General features: G+C 40.5%; 1 protein-coding gene across 2 annotated transcripts in view; it reads left to right on the top strand.

The window, feature by feature from the left end:
- MTRR (5-methyltetrahydrofolate-homocysteine methyltransferase reductase) overlaps positions 1–10,955 on the top strand; it is a 31,421-nt gene continuing 20,466 nt past the window's right edge. Inside the window, exons 1-4 of one of the 2 annotated variants that reach the window (XM_035894136.1) lie at positions 1–86; positions 874–1,014; positions 2,817–3,005; positions 9,413–9,566. In XM_035894136.1, the coding sequence (XP_035750029.1) occupies positions 2,862–3,005; positions 9,413–9,566 (298 nt within the window). In that variant the 5' untranslated portion in view covers positions 1–86; positions 874–1,014; positions 2,817–2,861. The remainder of the gene's footprint in view (positions 87–873; positions 1,015–2,816; positions 3,006–9,412; positions 9,567–10,955) is intronic. The other variant, XM_009638753.2, reaches the window with a different exon arrangement.

Genomic DNA, 10,955 nt, shown 5'->3' on the forward strand with positions numbered 1-10,955 from the left:
CATCTTTGTGCAGCAAAGAGCAATGTGGGCAGTATGTTCATCTGAGTGCAAGTGTGTTCCTGGTGTATGATTGCCTTCATCTGCAGGTAGGCATGACTAATTTTCCTTTCTTTGACCAGGCATCACTTGACTAGTTTGTACATGAAGCTGATGACAGAGATGTTCTCACAGGGAGAAACTCCTCAACTTGTGTAGTTCAGGTCAAATCAGGAGCAAAGGAGTTTATTGATCTATTAATGATATAGTTAGCTGTCAGCCAGTTAATCTAACTACTGTCTAACCAGTTAATTGAACTATATATTCAAGATCGATAGCAACAACACAACAGATACAATGCTGCGCATTTACAAAATGTTAGTAAATACCTACAAATATTTAAAGAGCCTTCTATATCTAATTCCAAGGAATTGTCTAATTGTGGCCTCCCCCCATCCCACAAGCACGCATTCACACTGTTACATACAGGCACGGTCCCCTCTCTCAGAGGTATGGATCTCAAGCACGATCCCCTTTTCTGGCTGTGTGGGTTCTCTTGTTTATACATGCCTTCTGTGGGAAATGTGGTTGCTCTTAACTTTTGTGTCTTGATGCGAGCTATTAGTCCACACACCAGTGAGAAAGCTCCCCGCAAGTTCACATACATGCACCCAAGATGTGGGTAGCTATTTTTTGCAGCCTTTATTGTTACTGTACTGTCTGGAGTGGAAGCAGCTCACTGTCTTATGGGGACGTTGCTCTGCCTGGCCTAGGCACAGTGCAGTTAGGGCAACATCTGGCCGTGCCAGACCATGTCGTGGCTGCTGTTCTTTCTGTTGCCTTCTCCTCTCCCCCTGCTATTGCAAATTTTCATGTTTCTCTCATACATCTTTCCAGGCTGACTCTCTGCTTTGAAGTCTGTTGGTAATCCCCTGGCTGTAACGTTGGCAGCTTACCCCTCAGCTTTTTGTGTATAGAAGGCCTCTGTGCTATGGTGTGGACCCAGTGGAAAACTGATTATCTTTCTCCCTTTCTGAGGTATGAGAAAGAATGTAGTAATGAAACACTGCTTCATCTTTATTTTTCTTCTCCATTTATAGTCGGGCGTTGCCACCTGCTGACCAGAGATCAATTAGGGTGAAAACATAGCATGTGACTAGGATGAATCTGTATTACTACAGGGATCTGAGGGTGTTTAAACTGTATTTAAACTATTTCATATGACCCTTCATAATTCATGTGTCATGGAATTTCTTTGTATTTCTTTTGGTAAAGGAGGTGAAAAATAATTTTGTGGATTGTTTTGGCATATGTGTCATCTTCTGTGCACATGCACGTGACCGTAGTTATTTAAATGAATTTATTTAAAGCGACTGTTAAAGTAATTATCAATATTTTTAGGTAATGCAATGTAATCAATTTGAAGTGAAAACTGTAATGGAAAATGTAGTAGAACAAAATACAGTAAAAGCCTTAAAATTTTCTAGTGATTACATTTTTCACTGAATTCATGTATGGTACAGGCACTGTACTCTTAGAAAGCTGTCACTTAGTTTTACCACTTTTGATTTACAGGTATGCTTTTAAAAAAAAAAAAAAAAATCTAATAGGACAAACCTTCCACGATACTGTGGGGAGAAATATCGTGCCGTACCAATAGAGCGCAGTATTATTCTTACGCATTTGAACTGTGTTTGTTTTCCCTTGGGAGAAACAGGAAAAAGATAAGCCTCAAATTACTTAGCCGCAGGTTTCCATGAATCAGTGTGTGTGGCTAGGGCACTGAATCTTTCTGTAGTTTAATCTGTGTGGGAGCAATAGGTGAAGTACAGCAAACTGGGCCCAGGCATGTGGAAAAAATCTCAGGCTGGGAACTGAAAATTACTCAGTTGTAATTCTAGGTGTTTGAGTTCTACTGCAGCTCCCTAGCAGCGACAAAGTATTGACAGAAGATTGACTTGTAATATACGCATGAAAGACATTCTGCTGGTCTCTTATTCAGTGCTTCTTACATCTGTTGTGTTCTGTCTGTGACAAAATCACGAACAAAAACTTCTCAGATTTGAACTTTCATGGGTCAGGTGAATGGATAAGGATATGCATCTCATTCATCCTACTGCTTGCAAGACTTTGTGAAGGAGTGGCATTTTACACTACAGCGGATTCCTCTAAGACGGTTTCTTATTTTTAGGAGAAAAAAACCCCAGTCAATTCTGTAGTTGCGCTTGTGTAAGAAGCTCCTTTTTGAAATACAAAATGAAAAACGATTATGTTCTAAAATATAGACACAGTGGACAGTAAAGCATAAAGGCAATCCAGCAAAAAATACTGATTTCAGAAAAGAAGAAACTGGTATTTTTGTTTGGTTTTTTGTTTTTGTTTTTTTTTTTTCACCCCTCAGGCGCTGTAGTTTGACTTTACCAGGTCTATGTTTTGTTTTGTTTTGTTTTCAAATACATCTTAGAAAAGTGACCAAAGCAGTCACTGACTTAAAGTGGAAAATATAACTTATGTAATTAAAAAGTATATATTTTCATGAAACTAGATTCTCTATTGTATTGTTTACAAACTAGATTCTTGATACTGGGGGTGTTCCAATATTACTGCAACATCGAGGCAGTACAGCAGATATGAACAATACCACCAGTCCTTTACAACCTGGCCTACAAAGCTTGGTTGTGGGAAATGGCTTCTCTTCAGAGTAGGTGCCTCACTTCCAAGTTAAACGACAATACTGCTATCCTTTGAAGTATTTATTTTTACTCTATTAAGCAAAGCAAAATCTTGCTGTTCCGCTTGCAATGAATTCACTTTTTTTTTTCTTTTTTCCCCCCCTGCAGTGTCTTAAAAAAAAAAAAAAAAGAAAAAGTGCTCTGTCTTAGGAAATGTGCTGTGATTTAAAAAGGAGGTTTTTGCTCCTTTATGCAACACAAAGGGGACAGGCAAAAGCCATAGCTGAGGAAATATGGCAGCAAGCAGGTACCCATGGACTTGAAGCTGATATGCACTGTATAAGTGAAACGGACAAGGTGAGATACTCCACGCTGTTTTGAAAAATAGGTATTTAAGAGCTGCATTTTTCTTCATGTGCTTGAGTGGTGGCTGTTAGGAATCATGAAGGCTGAGCACATGCACCCACTTAAAATATGCCATGTAGTTTTAAATTTTTGTTTCTTACGAATCAGTAATTTGGACCAATACTCACAGACGCTTAATAGCCTTCTGCCAAAGGTACATCTTCCTTGTGATTTTCTTATTAGAACAGTAAGTTAATATATCTTTGATCTGTCTTCTGACAACAGTACAGTGACTTCTTGAGAACTATCTATGTGTGCATTAGTGAATGAATTCTGTGTTTACTGGTCAGCTCACCTGTTGTTCGAAATGACGCACGTTTTTTTCTGTTGTTTTTGTGGTCCTGTGTTCTGTTAACTGTGGGCTTCAGCATGACCCTGAGCTTTTGTGGCATCTTCTTGAGTTACTTGGCATATGCACTCACTCCTGTTCACACTGGATACATTCAAGTTCTATTCTAGATAGAAATAAAAAGCTTGGCTGGAGCAAGGAAGTGGCTTTTGATTATTTGCTGTTATCCAAGGGTAAGGATCTGAAAACCGTTAGTGTCTGTCTGTAACTAAAAGCAATATGGACTGTAATTTCCTTCACAAAGTACTTTCAACTGTATGTCCTCAAACAAAAGCATTTAAACAAACAAACAAACAAACTAAACTTGATAGCCTGGTATTTCATGTAAGATGAGCAGAAAATAAAACCTAAAAGAGTTTTTTTTCATGCACTTGAGAATGTGAGAAATTTATAAAAATAATTTAGTTCCCTTTTAGCAAGTTCTTTTCTTGGGTATACACTACATGTTGGGTAGCTGGACATCTGCTTTTGAATGAATACTGCATATGTAGCAAGGTGTTACAAAGAGGCTTTTATGCAGCCAGCAGGGAGTGTGAAGATTCTACTTATATTCTTCCATTTAATTTCTTCTGCATTTGACAGGCTTGGAAATTATTTTCAGGAAGGCAGTAGGCAGGATATTTCCAACCCTGTTATTGGCCTGCCACTAGAATAAATCTATTTTGTCAAATTTGGCAAGACATCTCAGAGCTGTGAGTTATTGATGAGGTAGAAAGATGTACTGAATTGAGAATCTGAGAACTGGGCACTGAGGAAAGAAGTAATTTCCACAGCTTTATCGATTTCATCACTTAAGTTTTTCCTTACTCTTTACTGTAAAGAAGGAGAACTTCTAGAAGCTTAAGTGTAATTGGGGAGGGGAAGGCAGGGTGGCGTAATATACTGGAGCAAGAGCTGTTTGAATTTGGTGGGACCTTTTGTGAAGTCCTTTGGGCATGTTAGATCTGAGAGTTTATTCCACAACATGCACAGTTCAGAGAGGTGTGCGTGTATGCTTTAGGCAAAGAAGTAAGGGGTTTCTGTTTTGTCCATATTCGTCAGTTGGAAGGCCTGTCTTTATGCGGCTGTTGGGTTATTTTTCAGACCTTGTCATCACTTAAAGGGATTGCTGTGAAAGCCTATGGATGGAGTAGGTGGCTACAGAGTCAATAGTCATAATGTGATCCTCTTGCCATACAAAAATGAATGGTCAAATACTACTCAAGTCTCAGAAACACTGTCTGTTTCCAAGTAGTGTGTCTCACCTATGCTCTCGTAGGTGAGAAAAGGTCATAAATCTTTTGTTGTTTACTGTGATTGCTTTTTATGCTTGATGAAAGGTTGAAATGAAGTGGAAGTGAGGTAGGAACAGTAAAATAGGAGGCTAAATGGAGATCATCTTGGGTCACAGTGCCTGTAGTCAGGATGGGTTATCTGAATCAGCACGTTTGCCATGACATGTATTGTCCTGGATAAGACATATCTGGGTGTTTGATCCCACCTTCTTCCTTCAGCAATCATTCACAGCTTGAGCAGGAGGCTCGCTACCATGGTGTGGCATTGCTGTCCTCTGCTGAGACCCCACCTGGAGTACTGGGTCCAGTTCTGGGCCCTCTGGTTCAAGAAAGATGAGGAACTCCTAGAGAGAGTTCAGAGGAGAGCAACAAGGATGATTAAGGGACTGGAGCATCTCCCCTATGAGGAAAGGCTGAGAGAGTTGGGCTTGTTTAGCCTGGAGAAGACTGAGAGGAGGATCTCATCAACATGTACACATATCTCAGGGGTGGATGTCACGAGGACGGAGCCAGACTCTTCTCAGTGATGCCCAGCGACAGGACAAGGGGCAATGGGCACAAACTGAAACTTCTTTACTTTGAGGGTGACAGAGCACTGGAACAGGCTGCCCAGGGGGGTTGTGGAGTCTCCTTCTCGGGACATATTCAAAGCCCGTCTGGTTGATGTCCTGTGTAACATGCTCTGGGTGAACCTGCTTTAGCAGGAGGGTTGGACTAGATTATCTCCGAACGTCCCTTCCAACCCTTACCATGCTGTGATGCTGTGAAAGAGTAAGAATGGGTCAAAGATTTAACACTATGGATATGGAAAAAAATGGAAGGTAGAGTAAAAAAACTATGTAATTGTGTAAGGTTCTTGTTGGCCTATGAGAATTCCCATTGACACAGTTAATGTAGGAACTGTCACCAAACGTTTGGCTTCCAAAAGGTCTTTTAAGTTTGCAGGGGAGAAAGTGCAGTGGAGCAAGCAAGAATTTAGTGAGCTAATCATACATCTGTTCTAATATACCACTTTTTACTTTCTGAGCTTTTATCTTTTTTAGTTTTTTAATGGAACACAATTTATGGTAAATTTTTATGTGATACTAGTAGACCCTTGCTTTTTTTACTTGAAGAATTTGCTTTTGTTTGTAGATGCAGTAGTCACCTGTTGACGCGGAAGTCACGGACACTGCAGACGATCAATGTGATCAAGCAAATGCCGATTTATTGTGCTTACAACATGGTTAATATAGTCTCAATGCTTCCGTGCCACGCATACACTATTCACTGATTGGTTATAAATGCTTGGCAATTAGCTGTCCATGCGCTTCTCCTCAAACAGTGACGGCACCTGTAATACTTTTCATTGGATTAAGCTTTACTGTGCATGTGCTTATTCCAAGTACTGATTGGATATATAAAACAAAGAACACAGCTATCTTAGTTTCTACTTGCGGTCAGCACATTTTTGCTTTAGCTCATAGCTTCTTGCTTGTTTCAGTGTACCAAGGACACGTTGTTTACAAACCCTGGATTGTCCACATATTCCCACAATACTTTGTGGCCCTGTTGTTCAAGAAACCCCTCTACAGTCACCCGTGACAATGCACTGCAGTATCTGTTCTATCTGTACTTACCAAATAAGCTGTGGAAGTTTTGAAAATCTGGGTTACTGCAACAGGACCCTTAAGGCCTTTTTTTGCACAACTTAACAGTTTGGTTTTGGAAGCCTTGGGAATTTGTAGATGCTCTGAGTTCACCTGAACTTGTAAAAGGCAAAACCTCTGTTTGGAACGTCCCTGGACCACAACTCACTGCAGTCTGGAAAAGGCTTTAGGCAATATCCTTGTGTGCTTGCTCTCTTCTCTTATACTTCCCTAGGCACCTGCTGTTGGCCACTGTCAGAGGCAGGATGCTGTTCCAGGTGGTAATTGCAGTCCTGAAACTGCTTGAAATGAAACATAGTATCTCTTGCAATCTTTATTTATATTTTCTCATAACCCTACTATTTTATTAAACTTGGAATGCTGTGAGAGAGATTAAGCTGAAGCCTACAGGGAGCAGTAAAAGGAGTTTGGGTTTCTTATTGTGGCAAAAAGGAGGCTAAGGTGCGACCTAAAAACAGCCTACTTGAGCCAAACTCTTCTTGGCAGCAGAAGACTCTACAACAGGAGGCAAAATACGCTGAGTGCAGCCTGATAAACTCTGATTTGACACTAGTGGAAGAGTTCTGGATGGAAGAGGCTGCCCAAAAAAGTGGAACCTTTACCCTTCGAAGTTTTCAAAATACATCTGGAGTCATGGCTGACCTAATGCAGCATTGGCAGTTGGTCCCACATGGAGCATGGGGTGGGACTGGGTGACCTCCAGAGGTCATTCCAAACAAGGTGTCTGTGATTCTGTGGAGCTGTGTTTCCCACAGGTCGCTAGCTGTCTGTCTGACTCCAAACCGGTAGCGTGTAGGGGGGCTGTGAAAGAGCGCGTTGTGTGGGTCACCTGACAGACAGCACACGGGCACAGCACTGCACCCCGCTGCTGCTGGAAAGCTGGAATAATCAAAGAAACGGAATGCTTTTTAATTGAGAAGTAATAAATGGTTGCATGAGACCTGAATTTATGGAACTGAGGCAGATTCCCAAATATAGGGGGTTCTTGTTGGCCCAGTATAATGGGTGTAGCCCCCCATAAAACCATGGGAAACATGGAAGATCAGTGTTAGCAAAGGGGAGATAAATGAATTGGGGGCAGGGTGAACAGCTATCTTAGTTTCTACTTGCGGTCAGCACATTTTTGCTTTAGCTCATAGCTTCTTGCTTGTTTCAGTGTACCAAGGACACGTTGTTTACAAACCCTGGATTGTCCACATATTCCCACAATACTTTGTGGCCCTGTTGTTCAAGAAACCCCTCTACAGTCACCCGTGACAATGCACTGCAGTATCTGTTCTATCTGTACTTACCAAATAAGCTGTGGAAGTTTTGAAAATCTGGGTTACTGCAACAGGACCCTTAAGGCCTTTTTTTGCACAACTTAACAGTTTGGTTTTGGAAGCCTTGGGAATTTGTAGATGCTCTGAGTTCACCTGAACTTGTAAAAGGCAAAACCTCTGTTTGGAACGTCCCTGGACCACAACTCACTGCAGTCTGGAAAAGGCTTTAGGCAATATCCTTGTGTGCTTGCTCTCTTCTCTTATACTTCCCTAGGCACCTGCTGTTGGCCACTGTCAGAGGCAGGATGCTGTTCCAGGTGGTAATTGCAGTCCTGAAACTGCTTGAAATGAAACATAGTATCTCTTGCAATCTTTATTTATATTTTCTCATAACCCTACTATTTTATTAAACTTGGAATGCTGTGAGAGAGATTAAGCTGAAGCCTACAGGGAGCAGTAAAAGGAGTTTGGGTTTCTTATTGTGGCAAAAAGGAGGCTAAGGTGCGACCTAAAAACAGCCTACTTGAGCCAAACTCTTCTTGGCAGCAGAAGACTCTACAACAGGAGGCAAAATACGCTGAGTGCAGCCTGATAAACTCTGATTTGACACTAGTGGAAGAGTTCTGGATGGAAGAGGCTGCCCAAAAAAGTGGAACCTTTACCCTTCGAAGTTTTCAAAATACATCTGGAGTCATGGCTGACCTAATGCAGCATTGGCAGTTGGTCCCACATGGAGCATGGGGTGGGACTGGGTGACCTCCAGAGGTCATTCCAAACAAGGTGTCTGTGATTCTGTGGAGCTGTGTTTCCCACAGGTCGCTAGCTGTCTGTCTGACTCCAAACCGGTAGCGTGTAGGGGGGCTGTGAAAGAGCGCGTTGTGTGGGTCACCTGACAGACAGCACACGGGCACAGCACTGCACCCCGCTGCTGCTGGAAAGCTGGAATAATCAAAGAAACGGAATGCTTTTTAATTGAGAAGTAATAAATGGTTGCATGAGACCTGAATTTATGGAACTGAGGCAGATTCCCAAATATAGGGGGTTCTTGTTGGCCCAGTATAATGGGTGTAGCCCCCCATAAAACCATGGGAAACATGGAAGATCAGTGTTAGCAAAGGGGAGATAAATGAATTGGGGGCAGGGTGAAGGGGCCACAATGAATCAGACTGTAGAGCACGGTGACTGATTATCTCTGTTGAGAGCTACTTTAGGTCCCCCAAACCATGGGGCTTTTTTTGTGTCAAAGACAGATGTAACACGGAATTTTATCAGACAGAACCAAATGATCCCTAATGGAACTTAGAAATGATCCCCACAGTTTGTATGGCCATACCCCAGTTATCTGTGAAATTATCGGGATTATGGCTAACTGCGTGATTCTGATCATATATACAAAAATACTTTTTCCATGTGACAGAGAACAAATACTGTAGGAGTTGTGTATTTAAGCTGGCTGAGTGCAATTGTGAAGTAGTGTACTAGCCTGCTCAAAATGCTGCCTTATGGCATTTGTGTATAGGACCATAGGATAATTCAGGTTGGAAGGGACTTTGTGAGGCCATCTCTCAGCAGGGGCAGCTGAGGCCAGAGCAGGTTCCTCAGGGACCTTACCTGGTCTGGTCTTGAAAACTCCAACCAAGACTGTAAGTTGCATCCCCAAAATGACTGTAATTACTTGACAGACTTCATGTGGTTTTAATACAGGTAAGATGAGATTAAACATTTTTCTGTGTACCTTTGGGAAAAGTAAGGTGGAAGATAATATCTAAGGCCACAAATAGGTATCAAATGGCACCTTGTAACTTACTTCTTCTATTACTTGTAGTATAACCTGGAAACAGAAAAGGATCCTGTAGTTATTGTTATTTCCACTACCGGTACTGGAGACCCACCAGATGCTGCCCGCGAGTTTGTAAAGAAAATTCAAGACACAACCTTGCCACCTGATCATTTTGCACATCTCCAGTATGGATTGCTAGGTGATTTAGTATCTTCTATATTATTGCAGCACTTGTCTGTCTGTGAATAGTTATTATATTTTTTTACTTGTGAATCAGTTGGCTGGGTTTTTTTAAGTACTTATAAAACATTTATTTTTATAACATGAAAAGATTTTTTTGTGCAATGTCCTCTGAGCAATAAAGGAAAAGTGTCACAGAAAATACCTGAATGTAAGCTACCAATTTAATTTTTTTATAGTTTCATTTTCTTTGTATAAACAAGATATGATATAAGCTATCTATAATTGTTGAACTTTTAATTTCATATAAAGTATCTATGGACTAGATGAGTTTACCTCAATTTTTGAGTTACTGAACATTTCTCTATATAGAGGGAAAGGCAGTATAAAACGTTCTTAAAAAAATAAGGTTTTAAGATCATCCCATCGCTTACAATTTGCAATAATTCTTTTTTTTTTTTTTTTACTTTGATAGGTAGGAGTGAGGAAACTTCTAGATTTCGAGTGAGGAAAGTACCCACTAGAAGAAAGTTTCTAGTGGATGTAAAATGTGGAAGTCTGTAATATATGCATCCTAATCGTGTAACATTTTGAGAAGATGTTACGCCATTGCCTAGTTATGCATTCCAGTTTGTGAAATGGTTAGGTTTTTATTAGCTGACTGAATGCATATATGCATATGCATATATGAAGATAAGCATTGTATTAATACTGAATTTTGTTGTAACAGTTATTGTTTTAGGATCTAAGTTATAACATGTTTTGTGATTCTAGTCTTAAAATAAATTCATGGTATACATTTCAGCTTGTTCAATGAAGTGTTTGCTCTAAGTACCATGCTTGAGAGGGAGCAGAAGTCTTTTTTTATTTTTTTATTTTTTTTTTCTTTTTTTTTAAAAAAAAGAAAAATGAGGCTGTTAGAAAGGAATAGTCCACTTTTAGGTGGGGATGGTAAAGATCTAGTGGTTTGAAATTGCGCGCAAGAAAGTGTCAGGCTGTGAAAACAGGATAGTGAAACAGCAGGGTGGATTACTTAGAGAATTTGTGAAGACTACCTTTGGGTTTCTTAGATAAGCATCTGTTAAGGATGAAGTATGTGTGATTGATCACTTTTAGGATGGGTCAGTGGCTTAGTTGATGTCTTAAAATCACAGGTCCTCCATGAGCATACCTCCTGAGTCCACTTTAATTAGTTTGTTTAACCAACAAAGAGCATCTTCTTCTAACAGAACATCTTTGTGACTGTTAAAGGGCAGAAAACACAGTGCAGTGAAAATGAGATCTACAAAGAAATTTCTGATTCCTGGGGAGGAGAATGTTGGACCAGATTCCCTTATGCACATTTTCTACGTATCTTACTTCATATTGCTTAAAATCACTCCTGTGTTTGATTCCCGCCCCCCTCCCA

This window comes from Egretta garzetta, unplaced genomic scaffold, assembly GCF_000687185.1.
Source record: "Egretta garzetta isolate BGI_Z169 unplaced genomic scaffold, ASM68718v1 scaffold264, whole genome shotgun sequence".
Classification (NCBI taxonomy): Eukaryota; Metazoa; Chordata; class Aves; order Pelecaniformes; family Ardeidae; genus Egretta; species Egretta garzetta.